At 40.8% G+C, this 18,944-nt stretch overlaps 1 protein-coding gene across 1 annotated transcript; it reads left to right on the top strand.

Annotated features, from left to right (window-relative positions):
• The first annotated feature begins 1,343 nt into the window (after nucleotides 1-1,343).
• On the top strand, nucleotides 1,344-14,869 carry DYNAP (dynactin associated protein). The gene is given in 12 exon segments (XM_077816687.1): nucleotides 1,344-1,606; nucleotides 3,222-3,405; nucleotides 3,408-3,461; nucleotides 3,733-3,746; nucleotides 5,099-5,296; nucleotides 6,256-6,434; nucleotides 6,436-6,478; nucleotides 7,059-7,212; nucleotides 12,086-12,195; nucleotides 12,339-12,452; nucleotides 13,506-13,655; nucleotides 14,571-14,869. Coding segments are annotated over 12 exon segments (1,419 nt in total). The 5' UTR covers nucleotides 1,344-1,522; the 3' UTR covers nucleotides 14,706-14,869.
• The last annotated feature ends 4,075 nt before the right edge of the window (nucleotides 14,870-18,944 follow it).

An 18,944-nucleotide genomic window follows, 5' to 3' on the forward strand; every position in this document is an offset into this window, starting at 1 on the left:
TATAAGGACAAGTTGCAGTTGTGACCGCATCCTGCCTTTCTCCCAAAGGTAGTTTTGCAATTCCACGTGAACCAGGACATTTTTCTCCCAGTGTTCTTTCCTAAGCCGCATGCTAGCAACACTGAACGAATGCTTCACTCCCTGGATGTCAGATGAGCATTAGCCTTCTACATTGAAAGAACGAAGCCATTGCAAAAATCAACGCAATTCTTCACTGCAATTGTGGAGTGGATGAAGGGGCTTCCAGTCTCGTCCCAAAGGATCACGTCCTGTATTCGGGCGTGTTATGACTTGGCAAAGATTCCTGCCCGTGTGCTGATGGCACACTCCACAAGGGCGCAGGCATCCTCAGCAGTGTTCCTGGCACCTGTTCCTATTCAAGACATCTGCAGGGCAGTGACGTGGTCCTCAATCCACACCTTTTCATTGCACTGCACCATTATACAGCAGGCCAGAGATGATGCAGTGCTACAAACAGCTATTCTATGAACTCCAAACCCGCCTCCTAGGTTAGACTTGGGAGTCACCTACTTGGCATCAACACGAGCAAGCACTCAAAGAAGAAAAAACAGTTACCTACCTCTTGTAACTGTTGTTCTTCGAGATGTGTTGCTCATGTCTATTCCAAGATGCACCCACCTCCCCTCCGTCAGAGTATCCGACAAGAAGGAACTGAAGAGGCGGTGGGTCGGCAGGGACCTATGTACACCGCCATAAAGGTGCCACTCCAGAGGGCTCCACAGCCAACCTGGTGGGTATCACTAGGGGAAAAAACCTTCTGATGATTGTGCACACGGTGTGTGCACACCTACTTGGAATGGACATGAGCAGCACATCTCGAAGAACAACAGTTACAAGAGGTAGGTAACCGTTTTTTTCTCGGGGCCATCATTGCCACTTGTTATCATTCTGTCAGTTTTTCTTTCCCGATGTAACTAAAAGGAATGATTCAGGAATATCTTTATTGTTATCAAATAGATGCCTGTGTATGAAAATCAAGACATTTTTTCATTGTGCTCTAGTACAGTTGTTCACTGTTTTTTCTTTTGTTTTCATTACTGTGTCCCTACCCAAAATACTTCATCAATCATTGTCATGGGAATGACTCGCATATTAGGGGGAAGCTGCTCTTTACAGGGAAAGGAGCAGACCATTTGTTGCCTTTGCACTGCTTCTCAGCTCACCAGCTTGAGCTGTCAGTTCCCCACAGTCCTCAGATAACAGAACCTGTCTGTCTTACTGTTTTGTCATCTCACAGGTCTTGTGTAATGCAGAAATGAGCTGAATAACTTCAACCCTGAATTTGGAAAGAGGCAGATCTTTCCTGTGACAGTTCAGAAAAGGAGATTTCCTGGATTGCAACCAGTTTAGACATAAGATCATTTAAGTGTCTTTACTGTTTCTATGCAAAATTAAAATTAGTTGTTTCTTGGTGCTGCAGCTCTAGAAGCACTGAGCACAAATTAGAATTAACATTGTTTTTCAATCAGTTTTTTACAAAAGTCTGTTCCAATTTCTTTAAATGGAGAACCCAGGATTTGAAATGCATGAAGAAAGAATACAAAGTTCCTCAAATATCAAAGAAAGGACAAAGCAAGAGATACCAGTAAGTTTCAATTTTGCAATTATTTAGACCATTATCAGATAAGAATTAGGGTTGGGGCTTAACATCTTGTTTCATGATTTAGCAAAATGATGTACACAAATATATTATAAAGACTTCAGTAAAATAAAATCTTCCTAATTCTCACTTTGCTAATTGGCAAACATAATACTGACTCAAGAAATGACCATGGCCTCGCTTCACTTAGCAAAGATGTGATGGCAGAAGGCTTAGGGCTAGTTTACACACAAATTCAACTGATTTAACTAAATTAGTTTCTAGAGTGAAGTTAAAGTACAGCACCAGCCATGGGTGTTTCGTTGCAGTGTAGACATACCCTAAGTACTGAGCTGCCTTCCCAGCAGTTCTAGGCTATAAATATACCAGGGTTAGCAACTCCACAGTGACCCAACTGACTTTACACATTGGGGATTTTTAGTGAGACCATATGTGCTATATTAGTTATCATGGTGTAGAATATATGGGTGTTTTTAATACAAGGACAGAATTGTGTGGGATTGACATGGAGAAAATATAAGGTAAAGTGTGTTCAAATCACTGGAAATCAGGACTTTGGATGCAATCTGATCTAATATTTTTTTCCTCTGAATGTGATGAGGGCTCTCTGGGGACTGCTACTGACTAACATTTATTTGAACACAAGCTATTTAAAAACAGAATTATTTGAATGTTCTCCCATAAAGGAGAACAGTTGTGTAATGGAATATGGTGATATTTCCTGCTCTCTTTTTTGTTTTGTTTTGGCAGCTCCTCCAGGTGAAGCCTGGGCAGTTAATGGGCCTACCTGGCCACCTTAACCCCTTCCAGTTTTGTGTAGGGTGGACACCCCATTACAAGGCCCAAGTTTAAAAAAATGTTGATTATTTTATTTTGTTAAAGGCAGCAGAAGTTTAAGCAGCAGTGGTTTGAAAGCTTAAACAATACAGTTTGAAAAGTGACCATTAAGGATCTAACCAGGTTAAAATACACTGAGGACTTTACATTTTCCCAAAGGATTAAAAAAGTAACCATACAAAGCATATCTCATCTCATCATCCCTTTAAATGGTTAAAAAAGGAATGCTTCCTTAATGTATAAAGGATGCTCTGTCTTGTTGCAGTTTGTAGCTTAATCTGTAAAACAGGTGAAAATTTCAGTAGCTCTTTTGCTTTATTTATTATCTCACTTTCTTGTGAAAATTAGCAGCTTGTATTGATATTCCAAGGGAGATCTAAGCTCTATTCTGCAAGCCTTGCTCACATGAGGAGTGCTTACATTGATGGGCACTAATGAAAACTCCTAGCTAGCTAGCTAGGAGTTTTGAAAGAATACAATGTGTGTAACTCACGAATAAAGCCTGTGGCATCAGTCCCCTGGTGTGAAGCGCTTCTAAGATTTATTCATAATTTCATAAACCTCAAGCCTGAAGGGACCATTAGAGCATCTAGTCTGACCATAAAAGAGGCCATAAAAATTTACTCCTATACTGGGCCCACTAACTTGTCTGACAAAAGCATACCTTCAGGAAAGGTATCCAGTCTTGATTACACAGGTATCATTGCATTAACTATTGTTCTGATTGCTAACCAATAACTTTTGTTTTTAAAATGTCTTGTAGGAAAGAAAGAGCCACTGATCGCTAATGAACATTTTTCTAGTTTGTCTCTTGGCCTGCATCATCTCCACCATCATAGGAGTGCTGATTATTGCCTTGGTCTACATTAATAACACTGGATTTATGACAGAGATAAACATTCAAAAGCATGAAATAACCTCTCCAAAAAGCCCAATAAGAATGTCAGACAAAAAAAAGTGGATGTCAAATTCCAGTTTCTGAATCATCTGGGTAAATCTAGGTGTAGCAGTTGTTCTTCTTACGAAAAGTATTATTGTACTCAATATAGAAGTTTGGAGGCAAATTTTCAGACTGGCCTGTTTTTGTTGTTGTTGTTTTGGTTCTCTCCTTTTCTGTCCACAGAATTGCAGGCACAAAGAGATTATGATTCATAAATAATCCAAAATGCAATTTACATCTTTTGGATATATCATGATTTGGACCTACAAATTAGATGTCTAAATAACCAAAATTACAGAGTTTTAAAAGGAAGTCAGCTTTTGAAATTTAGCAGTGAAACTACACCATGTGAAACCATGTTAAACATTTTCAGAAAGCTAGAATACAAATAGAAGCCATTTAGCTGAAACTGGAAGTCTTGAGAACCGAGCTAAAATGTATTCTTTGGTCACAAATAAAAATGAATGTGATGGTCTCATTTTAGGCAGCAGTAGCCTCACTCACCTTGCTGGACTTATAGCATTAGCGTTCATGTACAAACCAAACAGCTAGATTACTTCAGAGTTTAGTCTTTGTATTTCAAAACTTACTGAATTTTTAGAAATTGACCAATTTGAGAAGAACTCCAGTTTTCATAGAGCCAGATGTCAAAGTGTATGTTCTGACTCTTTTTTTAAATCCTTAAAAAGTATATTTATATGGATTTTTCTGATCCCATGTTCATGTTTATAAGGGTTTTTCCGCAAGAAAGAAGATGATTGATTAGACAGTGGACAGTTAAACTGATATACAGTGCTGTCAAATATACAAATGAAAGGAACTAAAAAAATAGCAAAAAATTGTCTTTTTCTAATTTCTTCCAATTCAGATATTGTTAGGCATTAGATGTAACTATAGGAGGTGCAAACATACACAAAAATGTGGTTTTCAAGATTACAATGTCCCGTAATACACTTCCCTAATGTAAGGTGACTTTTTAAAATTCCTGGATTTATTCTAGATGGAGTACAAATAAATGGGAAGGAACAGTCCCTAGCACTAAGAGTTCACAATCTAAGACCCTGATTCAGAAAAACATTCTATTTAGGAAGGGTGCTTACACATGTGCTTAATTTTAAGCATGTACTTAAGTGCTTTCCTGAATCAGTATCTAAAAAGACAAAGAAAGAGAAGGGGGAAGGGAGTACAACATAAAAGTAAAGTGGTCAAGGTGATGATAGGCCATGTCAGCCTTATATTTGTTTAGTTTTTGATGGCAGATACACACTAATTGACTGGTGAAATCCTGGCCCTACTGAGGTCAGTGGGTGTTCTTCCATTGACTTCAGTAAGGCCAGGATTTCACCCCAGGTCTTCCACTTTTTTATTTGATGTACCTACAAAGTGATTCTTAGCCAGTAATTTTTCTGAGAGTTTTGTCCTTAAAACCATTCCTTATCAATCATTGTAAAAAAAGGATATTATGGCAATTTGATGTATAAACGTATGTGTGGGATCATCAAAAGTGTACTAAACCCATAGCTAGAGAAGCCTCACCAAGAATTCCCTGTGTTTCCCACAAATTTCATATCTACATATAAAGTAATGTTCTGAAATATTCCCTCAATATTTTCCCTTCATTTCCCCACTGGCTTTGCCTTTGTCCAATACTTATAAAGAATAACTTGTAAGAATAACTTATGATTTGCTAGGTATTTCAGTTTCCTGGGGGTGATATTCAATGGGCAAGATTTAGGTATGATGTAAATGATTATCCGAGTGATGAAGAAATGGAATTAGGAACAAGCATCAACAATCAGCAGTCTAAGATGACTTTTGGAACATTACGGATCAAGAGCAAAGGGCTCCGGGCCCCCCATTGGCACTTTAATGCCAATGAACATGGCTTTCTCCTAAAGGTACAACCTGATTATTTTAATTTCATCTGTTGTAAATTTTTTAAGTAACGCATCATGCCAGCCTATGGTCTGATATACAAATGCTAAATAATAATAAAGACGGCATTATCACTGGTTAACGTGTGTCACATTTTCAAACCTTGGTGCCTGAAATCATGTTCTTAAGTGGCGTGATTTGCAGACATACTATATGCTCACAGCTCCAACCAAAGTGTAATAGTTGCAGTCCGTGGAAATTTTGTGTACTCTGAACTTTTAAAAATTCAGCTACTTATCTGGGTGCCTGCACATGAATTAGGTGCTTAATATTAGGCACCCAAATTTGAAAGTGTTTGTTATATCTCCTCTGACTATCCATTTCTCTATTTGTAAAATGGGGATAGTAAAAGTTACTTACAGTACTAACTCATGGGGTATTGTGAGGAATAATTAGAGATTGTACATAACTGTGAAAACAAAGTGTTATGTATTTTGAAGAATTGACTCTTGGCTATACTTAGAATACTAACAATATTTTTATTATTAAGTATTTAATATTTCTATCATAGTAGCACTCACAGGCCCCAGTCAGGATTGGGGAGCAATTGTGCAAGACATTCCACAGACACATGGTCCTTATCCCCAATAGTTTGAATCTTCTTAAACTATAATCATAACATTCATAGCTTTCTCTAAATAACTTAATGTTTTGTGTGTGCATGAGAGAGAGAGAAAATTTATTAAGTGTTTCTTAAAGAAACTGGGCCTTCCAACAATTTATTGCTGAATGCACTATTCTTGCTTTGGTCTCTCAAAAGCTGAGTAAGAGTGGGATTGTCACCAGAGTGGGCTACCATCAGTCACATATATGTTTGAATTATTAAAATGTAGGCAAATACAATTTATGAGCTCACTACGGAAAAAACAATGTTTGTTTGTTTCTGTCATGATCTTGTTTTGTCGCTCCGCCTGTGTTTCAGGGTAGTGCCTAGACTGGTGGTGTTGATGCTGGTGGTAGCATAATAACTACATACAATGTTACCATGGGCCAAGTGATTTTTTTCCCTAAAAACACATTGCACTGGGTAAAGAATGTGGGAGAAGATGACTGTTTGTTCCTGCTGTTTTTTACAACACATGAAGAACTTCAAACCTTGGATGTTTTTCTCTACACCAGAAGACATAGCAGCAAGATCATTAAAGGTTTGAACAGTAGCATATACAACTCTGTCCTGCTGAAAGTAATCAAAAAGGGCCCAACCATGCCCCTTATCAATTTGTGGAGGATCCCCTCTTTGCCTGGATCTCCTGTCTTCCACCTGGAAGGATTTGTATGTCCCCAGTGTAGCAGTGTCCTCTCATATTGTTAAAACTAGTCATTGTCACAGTGGGGCAAGGGTCCCTGGAGCTAGCATATAGGCTCATAGTATCTGCTGGATCCATGGGGATCTGCAGGTTCTCATGGTGGAAACTGTGCATTCCACAGGGAGGGAGCAAACACTCTCTCCTTCATGGAACAATTTGTAGCATCTACCCAGATGAGAGAGGACTTACATTTTGTTTCAGTTTCAAATCTCTTTAGGATTTGAATAAAGTATAAAATCAAGTTAAAATATGTATAGAGCTAGGAATTATATGGGATAATGCATGGCAGCAAGTCTTACCAGATCAGACCTTCAGTATGTCTTAAAGGTGAAAAACACATTACTTGATCAAGCTGCTCTACTTTCCCTGTTTGCTTCATGCATTTGCTAACATAACATTTTTACTGTGTGTATTTTAGCCTCAAGGTGGAGTGAATTTTATAAGAACATTCAAGAAACAAACAGAAGATCAGGCCATTAACCTTCCACCAAACTTAGTAGAGCTTGTTCAGAATGCCAGCTATGTGCAGTCTCCAGACGAGCTAGTGTGGCGATACATCTATAATCTCAAAGGTACATAACTAAGAACTTGGTATATAAATAGGGTATCTGTTTGTTTTGAAGGAAGTACTTTTTCACACAATGCACAGTCAACCTGTGGAACTCATTGTCAGGGATGTTGTGAAGGCCAAAATTTAACTAGGTTCAAAAAAGAATTAGATAAGTTCATGGAGGATAGGGCCATCAATGGCTTTTAGCCAAGATGGTCAGGGATGCAACCTAATGCTCTTGGTGTCCCTAGCCTTCTGACTGCTGGATGCTGGGACTGGACCACTTGATGATTGCCCTGTCCTGTTCATTCCCTTTGAATCCTCTGGCACCGGCCACTATTGGAAGACAGGATACCTGGGTAGGTGGACCATTGGTCTGACCCAGTATGACCATTCTTATGTTGATAAAATAGAGTAAAAATTAAATGTGATAGAAGGGAGAAATAGTATTATAACAGTCTAGAAACAATTTGTAATTTAATAAAAGGGACAATATTAAGCAGAGGCGTCAGGCAGTCTAATAGGCCTCAGAGAGACCTCAGGCAGCCTCTGTAATACTTTGTCTAATTTCGGTTGTTGCATTTAGTGTGTGGTTTCTGAGGTTTAAGCCTTTGCTTCTTGTCACAAGCTTATGCCTGTGAGTGACCCCACATTGCAGCTGCCTTAAATGTCTGGGGGAAACTCATGTGCAGGAGCACTGTAAGATCTACAAAGACTTACCAAAGACCTCATCAAAAAGAGTAGAGACACTAGCTCAGATGTATCCTCAAGGAGGCAGCATTTTGACCTCCCTCAGAGCCTGGTAGTTCAGTTGCCATAAGGAGTGCCCTGGCTACTGTTTGGGAGACTCAGCGCAGTTCCTCCTCTCCCACAGCGAGAAAACATGCTCCTTCTGCTTCTCAAGAAACTCGGCACTGTCCAACATCCCGGGTGCTGAAGAAAAGTGCTTCAGCGAGGTAATCTTGGCACAGCTTTCTATCATAGGTAAGAAGGAAGCAGAAAAAGACTGATAGAGGTCGATCCCCAACACCAAGGATGGCGGGGCAGAGAGATTCTAGTAGAGTGTGATCCACTTCGGGCCACTCTGAGGTTCCAACAACCTGAGTGGCGCCATTGACTCTGGCCCTGGAACAGGTACCATTGAGTCTGGCATCCCTCCAGCTGGCCTCCTTCCCCTCTGCTTCAGACTGTAAAGAAGGAACTGAGGGCAGTTCACCCTCGTATTCCTGTGTAGCCTTGGTGTGTGACATGAGGAGGAATAGGGTGCATGTGCAGACCGAACAGACACTGCTAAGGGAAAATCTCATATCCGTGGCTCAAGAGGCGCATTAGCACCTAAAGTGAAGCATCCATAGTGACACACATCTAGAAAACCCCAGTTATTGCACAAGATGAGTAACCTCTTCTTCTGTAACTTCAAGGAAAGTGCCAGCCTGTGATGTCCACTGTAGTATGGTCTGGGAGTATGTGTATTTAACTAATTTTTTATTTTATAGTTTTCTCTTTTTCGTATATGGCCAATAAAACTTATTTTGATGGGTCCCTGATGTACCTGAGGAGTTGGCTGGTGCACTCCAAGGAAAGCTGAACTCTGTCCTCGGGGGAGGTAGAACAAAATGAGCCAAAGGCAACTCCATCTGGAGAATGTTTCAGTACTCCTTAGACTGTCAGTGCAAGAGAATGAATAGAGAAGGCCATTGTAGGCACAAAGAAGTCCAAATTACCTAAAGGAAATAAGGCAACAATTACAACTTCCTGGGACTTTTAGTATGCTCAAGGTATAATACTACAGGCCTTTTAACATCAGTATGTGAATAAGGGCCTGTCTAATTCAGGCACATGGAAAATGTTGTCACCATGACTGACCTGTTTAAGGTGAAATGTTGTCCATCTTTGGAAGGTGTATAGAAAGCACTACCTTATCATCTTCAAAATGTTTTGTATAAAGTGGATCAGCCTTTAGTGCATGATGCTCACACACTGTGCACTCAATCCTGCAAGGTGCTGAGCATTTCCTGGGAGATGCTGAGCACCCTCCACTCCTAATGACAAAGCACCTTGCAAGATTCAGGACAGCTGAAATCATTGCCATCAGAACAATTACTTTTCATGATAAAAAGTTTGAGCTCACAGCTAATGAGTGAGTGGCTGGAAAGAAGCTTTTGGTGTTGCCATTAATATCAGTGAATACGTTCCAAGTTACTAGTCTTAGTCTAAACTCAAGAAGAAATTCTGATTTCAGATTTCTTATTATTTGTACAATTGCTGCTTGCATGTGTCAGAGTGGGATACTGTGCAAGTATAAACCGCTGGTCAGTCTGTGTTATGTATCCCTCACTGGTGGCTGCTTCACAAAGGATAGGAGTCTATTAACTAGCTAAAGGTAAGGAGTACTTGTGGCACCTTAGAGACTAACCAATTTATTTGAGTATAAGCTTTCATGAGCTACAGCTCACTTCATTGGATGCATACTGTGGAAAGTGTAGAAGATCTTATTATATACACACAAAGCATGAAAAAATACCTCCTCCCACCCCACTCTCCTGCTGGTAATAGCTTATCTAAAGTGATCACTCTCCTGAAAAAGGAGGTGCTGTTGTCATCATGAATAGGTCGGAATATGAACAAGAGGCTGCTCGGCAGCTCTCCAACACCACTTTCTACAAGCCATTACCCTCTGATCCCACTGAGAGTTACCAAAAGAAACTACAGCATTTGCTCAAGAAACTCCCTGAAAAAGCACAAGATCAAATCCGCACAGACACACCCCTGGAACCCCGACCTGGGATATTCTATCTACTACCCAAGATCCATAAACCTGGAAATCCTGGGCGCCCCATCATCTCAGGCATTGGCACCCTGACAGCAGGACTGTCTGGCTATGTAGACTCCCTCCTCAGGCCCTACGCTACCAGCACTCCCAGCTACCTTCGAGACACCACTGACTTCCTGAGGAAACTACAGTCCATCGGTGATCTGCCTGATAACACCATCCTGGCCACTATGGATGTAGAAGCCCTCTACACCAACATTCCACACAAAGATGGACTACAAGCCGTCAAGAACACTATCTCTGATAATGTCACAGCTAACCTGGTGGCTGAACTTTGTGACTTTGTCCTTACCCATAACTATTTTATATTTGGGAACAATGTATACCTTCAGATCAGCAGCACTGATATGGGTACCCGCATGGCCCCACAGTATGCCAACATTTTTATGGCTGATTTAGAACAATGCTTCCTCAGCTCTCGTCCCCTAACGCCCCTACTCTACTTGCGCTATATTGATGACGTCTTCATCATCTGGACCCATGGAAAAGAAGCCCTTGAGGAATTCCACCATGATTTCAACAATTTCCATCCCACCACCAACCTCAGCCTGGTCCAGTCCACACAAGAGATCCACTTCCTGGACACTACAGTGCTAATAAACAATGGTCACATAAACACCACCCTATACCAGAAACCTACTGACTGCTATTCCTACCTACATGCCTCCAGCTTTCACCCTGACCAAAACACACGATCCATCGTCTACAGCCAAGCTCTGCGATACAACCGCATTTGCTCCAACCCCTCAGACAGAAACAGACACCTACAAGATCTCTATCAAGCATTCTTACAACTACAATACCCACCTGCGGAAGTGAAGAAACAGATTGATAGAGCCAGAAGAGTTCCCAGAAGTCACCTACTACAGGACAGGCCTAATAAAGAAAATAACAGAACGCCACTAGCCGTCACCTTCAGCCCCCAACTAAAACCCCTCCAACGCATTATTAAGGATCTACAACCTATCTTGAAGGATGACCCAACACTCTCACAAATCTTGGGAGACAGGCCAGTCCTTGCCTACAGACAGCCCCCCAACCTGAAGCAAATACTCACCAGCAACCACATACCACACAACAGAACTACTAACCCAGGAACCTATCCTTGCAACAAAGCCCGTTGCCAACTGTGCCCACATATCTATTCAGGGGACACCATCACAGGGCCTAATAACATCAGCCACACTATCAGAGGCTCGTTCACCTGCACATCTACCAACGGGATATATGCCATCATGTGCCAGAAATGCCCCTCTGCCATGTACATTGGTCAAACTGGACAGGCTCTACGTAAAAGAGTAAATGGACACAAATCAGATGTCAAGAATTATAACATTCATAAACCAGTCGGACAACACTTCAATCTCTCTGGTCACGCGATTACAGACATGAAAGTCGCTATTTTACAACAAAAAAAACTTCAAATCCAGACTCCAGCGAGAAACTGCTGAATTGGAATTCATTTGCAAATTGGATACAATTAACTTAGGCTTGAATAGAGACTGGGAGTGGCTTAGTCATTATGCAAGGTAGCCTATTTCCCCTTGTTTTTTCCAACCCCGCCCCCCCCCCGACATTCTTGTTAAACCCTGGATTTGTGCTGGAAATGGCCCACCTTGATTATCATACATATTGTAAGGAGAGTGATCACTTTAGATAAGCTATTACCAGCAGGAGAGTGGGGTGGGAGGAGGTATTTTTTCATGCTTTGTGTGTATATAATAAGATCTTCTACACTTTCCACAGTATGCATCCGATGAAGTGAGCTGTAGCTCACGAAAGCTTATGCTCAAATAAATTGGTTAGTCTCTAAGGTGCCACAGGTACTCCTTTTCTTTTTGCGAATACAGACTAACATGGCTGTTACTCTGAAAACTGTCATAGCTAAAGGTAGATGCTCATGCTTATAGCACTGATGTCCCAGATTCAGTCCCCAGTGTGGACTCATGATCTTGGTCGATAATCAAGCAACATTAGCTAAAAGCAAATCTTCTGGCAATTAATTACCGATAACATATGGGAATATTTTCTAGTAATTCTCATTTAACTGTCATTCATTCAGATTCAACAGAATTCAAACTTCCAGAGGGAGTAATTCAGTGGGCTCACTTTCACAAAAATGGAGTGTGTCTCAATGACAATGAGAAAATCTTTAGTGACTCACTGCAAATGGTATGTATATTCAGTAGAGCATTCTCGTTGCTGAAACGTAAGATAACATTGTGAAGCATGTGAGTTCATCATCATTGTCACACACAGCTAAGATGTTGCCATATGAGTTGTTGTCTGAATGTTGTGCTTATTTTGACTTCCAGTATGAAAATAGTCTTACCTTAGGAACTATCAGGATATACAGCAATGGACTACGGCAACCTCATTTTCATTTCAATGCTAACGAGATGGGCTATGTCATTAGTGGCAGTGGAAAGGTAAGTTGTTACATAAACTAAATGAGGGTTTTGTCTGAGTTAGGGCTGCAGGATTGGAATGTTTTCAGAAAAATTTCTGATTCTTGTTAGTACTGTAAAACTCCAAAATCCACACCCTTCATCTTAGGGTTAAATTTTCTCTGAGATATGCTGATGGAACTCTAACAAGTCAAAAAGAAGTTACACTACCACAATGGAGAGAAAAATTAGCCATTATTGTTCTGCATTTAGGGAAAAGGCAGCAAGCTGCTTCAAGTAGGAATTCTTATGGTCTTAGAAAGAGGGTAGACAAAATAAGAGGAAATCCTGTTGATTCAGCACTGCTGAGGAACCGGCCCTAAGCAGGGTAAGTTAGTTGCAACAAGATTTAGGAGACAATGTTTCACTATGTCCCTATCACTACATGTAAGTACGATATAGAAAGGAAAATGGGGTGGTCTTGATTTTATGCCAAGAGGAAGGCCCAGATAATCATTATTGCTCTGATTAGTATTAATTAACGTGACTTACCAGGGTGCTTGAGGCTCTGTTTTGACATAATACAAACAAACAAAGACACACTAAGATCATAATTGAAAACCACTCTCTTTAAACTGAAGCTGATAAACACAACAAAGGGATCTGATGTAAAAGAAGGGAAGTAAGGGATGGGTTGAAGGTATCAAACACATAGCCCAGCAGTGGTCACAACCCTTTGAAAAACAAAGAGGTTTAAAGGTTCTTTTTAAGGGTCCTGCATTTCATGTGAGCTGACCCAAGTATTTCCAAAATTCATAATGTTAATAATCCATCTGACAAGGCGAAGAAGTTGAAACTTCTGATGAACCCCTTTTCCATATCTGGGGCACTGAATAATAATAGCCACAATCTTCCCCTGTGGATGCCGGCGTCTGTCTGGTGCTCCACTGACGCCATTGGGTCTGCACTAGCAGATCTCAGCTCAGAATTGGAGCCGTAATTCTTAATTCATCTTATGATGAGTGATCTTGGCGTGTACTGTTGGATATTTTGAACATTTTCCAGCAAGGAATAATCGCTGCATCTCTTGTTTAGGTGGGAATTATTGTTTCATCTAAAATTACCACTGACTTTGACATTGGCATTGGAGATGTTGTATTTTTCCCCATTGGAACACAACATTATATCAAAAACACATGTGCTGAGGATTTGCTTCTGATTCTAGCATTCAGCACAGGCAACCAGGTGAGAATACATAATGGCAGTTACTGTATAAGCAGGGGCTGAGGGGGCGGGAAGCATAAATTGGACTTATTCCCTGATTGGTTGCCTTATGCTTTGCTACCCACCCAGTAACGCTCAGCTACACTGACGGTGAGCTTCACTTCTGGTGTGAAGGGCCTTCATGAGGCACCACTAAAGCACCACATTGGAGAGGAAAAAGAGGAGAGAGACTATGTATTGTGTGTGTGTGCGCACGCGCAAGGCAGAGAGAGCTCGTCTGCTCGTCATGCTGTGGGTGGATCAGCCTGCAAAGGCCACTATAGCCCCCGGGTACCACAGAAAGGGGATCTGCACAAGCATTGAGCAGGCCAACATGCTTGACGGTGAGCATGGGTGGCGCCATGGACCTGTGATTACACATATCCTGTGATAATGATATCCAGCAAAGGAGCGTGGAAGCAACTGCTCTTCTAGCTTAGTTCCTTATTTCATAGGACATTTACCGTTTTAAGTATTACCAACTCATTAACCGGCCATTGTGTGTGTGTTTATGTACACATGCTCGCACGCACACACACACAAACTTTACACCCTCAATCTCTCTGATTCAATAATCTACTTGTATTATTAGCATTAGAAACTATTGAGTTTCAAAGAACACAAACATTCTTAAACACGTAGCTCAGAACTTTCTCTGTTCCCATGCCAAAAAAAAAAAAAAAAAAAAAAGCATGTCCAGAAATAGTTAAGATTTTAATAGCTTTGATGAAAAGTGCTATGTAAGTGGTATGCTTTTCATTGTTTTATATTTTTATTGTGTGTGCTATAGCTCTCATAAACTGTGTGGTTTTTTACTCAGTCTGTGCTGTTAATAATCTTATAAAAGGATCATCGAATAATAAATTATTTCTATTTGAAATATGGTATGTCTGACAGCTGCAAACCCTTGATATGGATGACTACTTCCATGCCACAGCAGATCATATTCTAGCCCAGCTTTTCTTCAAGAAGCAGGAGGAATTTAAGAAGATCCCAAGGTTTAGTGAGGACCAGGCAATTAACCTGTCATAGCAGCTAATATTAATTGCCAAAGATAATTAAATTTCACTGCCTTATTTTTAAAAGTACTTTTTGCCTTTCTTGCTGTTTATCCAGGGGAGCTGTTCAGAAAACAAAGTAATCTCATTTTAACTTTTATGTAGTTATTTTAGTTGGTATTTGAGTAACAGCATTGTTTAAAGTATTTTGTAAATAAAGGTGGCTCCTGCCACTCAAATACATTTTCTGTCTGTATTTGCTCTGTTCCATCTATTAATTCATGCACTTCATCTCACTCTCCTTTTCCCATCAAAGTACTGAAATTTACATTGCTACACACAATCACTGTATTTAAACTCCTCACCCTTCATGTACCGTGTGGACACGGTTCTTTGTCTCTTGACTGGAACTACTTATAGTAGCAAGCACTATACCTAACTACCCAGTATTTTCAGGATTAAGCTCTTAATTGCCCTTTAATACATTCAGCCATACCTGCTTTCCCTCCACTAACTGTAGCCCAACAGATAGGGCACTGGATAGGGACTCAGAAGACGTATGCTATTCTACTCCTTTTACCTTAGAGTCAGCCTGGCTTAAAATAGTCTCTTTTCTAAGGCACTGTGAACATACTTTGGAGTTAATCCTGTAGTCACTATAAATTGAACTCTACTGTTGCCCTTTATTGCATTGTAATTAAGTGACCATTGCCTTGCATTACGGAGTAAGTGGGATTAACAATCTGTGAAATGCATTTGTAGGAAAAAAGTAATTTTTGTCCTGTCATCTGCATTTCTGTCATCCAGGCAGATTTGAATCCCTATATACGTTTTGTTTTGACTAAATAATTAGCTTATTTTCTGACCTGTAATTAACCTGTAATTTTGAATCTGAGTTTTAGACAAACTAATGAATACAGCCATGAGATGTAGCTGGATAACTCTGTAGTCTTTGTCAATAATGATAATTCTATAGTTGCTACAGTGCTCTCTTTAGCTCTTTGCAATGTTTTGGTTAAGACACTGGCTCCTGTTGCTGAAGTAAATGATTGTGCACTCACTGTACTAGCCCCAGTAACAGGAGTCTATATGCTGTCATCGCTCTGACTGGAGTCCTTTAGAAGTCAGTGCGTGATGGCAGGATAATGACCAGAAACCAGAGATTACCAGTAGTATTAATCCATAAGGGCCAGTCTCTGCTATCAGTTACACTGGTGAAACCCTTGGTCCATTAACTTACATGGGTTTGCATGTGTGTGTCTGACAACAGAATTTGGTCATTCATCATTCAATGTTTAGCCACATGTTTGCTCTATAGTGCTCTATAGGGCTCTCCTGCTTCTTCCCGATGGAGTCAGAAATGAACCAACTGCTCAGAACACAAAGACACAGATCCTCAGTTTGTGCAAATCAGCACAGATCCATTGAAATCCATTCCGTCAGCTGAGGTTCTGTCCCAAGGAACTATTGAGCAGTGGTGGCAGGTGGACTTTGAGGCAGGTGGGGCTGCAGGAGAGTCAAGCCCCCATTTCAAGTGGGAGCAGCAGCAAAAGTGGGGAGCCTGCTGGGTGCTGCAGGAGTTTCAAGCCGTATGAGAAAAAGCCTCCAGTGGCAGGGGAATGACCTTCCACCAATTATTTCTCTCCATTTCAGGTATCTCTTGACTATATCAATGGATATGTATGCCTTTGTTGGACCTTCGGGGATTTGGGACAGCTGACCTCAGCATGGTACAACAGCAAACTATCCCAATGCATAGGAAAGATAGGAAGTATGGTAAGAGACCTCTTGGCTTAACCAGGAGATCTTCAATGACCTGAAACTCAAAAAAGAGTCATGCAAGAAGCAGAAACTAGGTCAAGTTACAAAGGATAAATATTAAAAAGAAAACACAAGCATGTAGGGACAAAATTAGAAAGACCAAGGCACAAAACAAGATTAAACTAGCTAGTAATATAAAGGGAAACAAGAAAACACTTTACAATACATTAAAAGCAGGAAGAAGACCAAGGTAGGCCCGTTACTCAGTGAGGAAGGAAAGGCAGTAATAGGAAATACAGCAATGACCAAAGTGTTAAATGCTTTTTCTGTTTCAGTTTTCACCAAAAGGTTAGCAGTGATCAGACAACTAACACAGTGAACATCAGCATAATGGTAGGAGCTAAGGCTAAATCAGGGAAAGAAGTTATGAACTACTTAGACAAGGTAGATGTCTTCAAGGTGGCACGGCCTGACAAAACACATCCTCGACTACTTAAGGAACTGGCTGAAGAGATCTGAGTCATTAAACAATTATCTTTGAGAACTATGTAATGCTGACCCACACAGGGGCATCAGCAACGGGGATCAAACCTGGGACCTCTTGAGCTTAATGCATGAGCCTCCACTGCCTGAGCTAAAAGACACATCTCCCTTAGCCAAATCTGTAGCATGCTGATCAATCTCTAGCTGGCCGGCCCACTACTAGAGGGAGACAGCGTGCCACATTGAGCAGGCATGGGTTACATCTATAAAAAGGGGAATACGGACAACCCAGGGAATTATAGACCAGTCAGCTTAGCTTTGGTAGCCAGAAAGATAATGGCGCAATTTCATAATTACAGGCATCTTCAGTTTTGGCTTTGTATCATCTAAACTGCACACATGTTGAAATAAAAAATGAATGGCTGTTTTCATGTCTTTTACAAATCATGAAGGTATTCTTGTTTGAATTGTGTCATCAGTGTGCTGTCCCTAGGCCTATATAAAAATGAAATGGTATTGTGATTTTTCAAAGCATTCTAATTAGGCCAAATCAAATCAAATTTCATGACAATACTTAAAGGCACTTCTGCTTAGTGAGGACTATTTCCAAGCCAAATTTCTACTTTTATTCCTAGCTGTTTCAGCTACAGAGCAGTTAAAAAAAATATTACGCAAATATTTACAAGGGGAAGAGTATTTTTTTCTATTCTCCTTGTATTTTTTTAAAGAGGGAACTGAGGTTATTTAGTCTGCAGAAGAGAAGAGTGAGGGGGGATTTGACAGCAGCCTTCAACTACTTGAAGGGGGGGTTCCAAAGAGGATGGAGCTCGGCTGTTCTCAGTGGTGGCAGATGACAGAACAAGGAGTAATGGTCTCAAGTTGCAGTGGGGGAGGTCTAGGTTGGATATTAAGAAACACTATTTCACTAGGAGGGTGGTGAAGCACTGGAATGGGTTACCTAGGGAAGTGGTGGAATCTCCATCCTTAGGGGTTTTTAAGGCCTGGCTTGACAAAGCCCTGGCTGGGATGATTTAATTGGTGTTGATCCTGCTTTGAGCAGGGTGTTGGACTAGATGACATCCTGAGGTCTCTTCCAACCCTAATATTCTATGATTCTAAATAAAACTTTTTTAAGCTCAGGCTTTTCAAAGAAAAATTCAGCTTTGGGCAGACACTGTTGGAGATACAACTAGTCCCCTGTCTTGTCATCACACAATCTTAGTTCTTGCCTGAAAATATCCCCTACGTGGAAAAATCCTTGCTTGTGAGTTGCAGAAGCAATACCACTCCTACTCATCCCCTCAGTACAATGTTACATGTTTGACCTGGACAAGTATTGCATCATGCTCACATACCACAAAAAGAATATTCTTACCTTGGACAGAAGAATGGTCCCAAGACACTGGAGTCCCTAATGTACCCTCTCCCTCCACTGATAGAATGGAAATCAGATGGGGCGGGGGAGGTGGCTTAGGGGAACCAGAAACAAGCAGAATAGAGCGAGCTACATTGCTACCTAAAGATTCCTGTGTGCAAAGGGCTTTACGGCAGCTTTCTGTGTTCTTAGCACTGAAGTAAAATGGAACTGTCCCTATTTACACTAGTCAAATGTATGGCTGTGTGTGTGTGTATTCTCTCTGTGTGCCATTGCAGCTCTGCACAGACAGCTGGCACAGCAGACCTCGAGTGAACCACTCAATAACTACAAGATCTGTTAAGGTACGAAGGCACCCGGCCACGTTTATTGTCGACAAAGCATGGTAATAGCACCTGCCAGACTCTACGGAGATATTAAGACATGTATGCCCATGACAATGGATGCAGCTCATGGAATGGTGGAACTTTCCATTCACCCCTCGACTGGCCAAAGACACTCCCTTTGAGACTCCATTTTATACATCAGTACAAACAACATGGCTAGGTGCCACCCATTACTTGTACATGTTGGTTCAATCAAAACATCTCTATCCATCATGCTGTCATCCTAACCTTACCTTTAAGATGGGTCAGCGTGTTCCTGTTATCTTTG

This window comes from Eretmochelys imbricata, chromosome 5 (genome assembly GCF_965152235.1).
Source record: "Eretmochelys imbricata isolate rEreImb1 chromosome 5, rEreImb1.hap1, whole genome shotgun sequence".
Lineage (NCBI taxonomy): Eukaryota > Metazoa > Chordata > Testudines > Cheloniidae > Eretmochelys > Eretmochelys imbricata.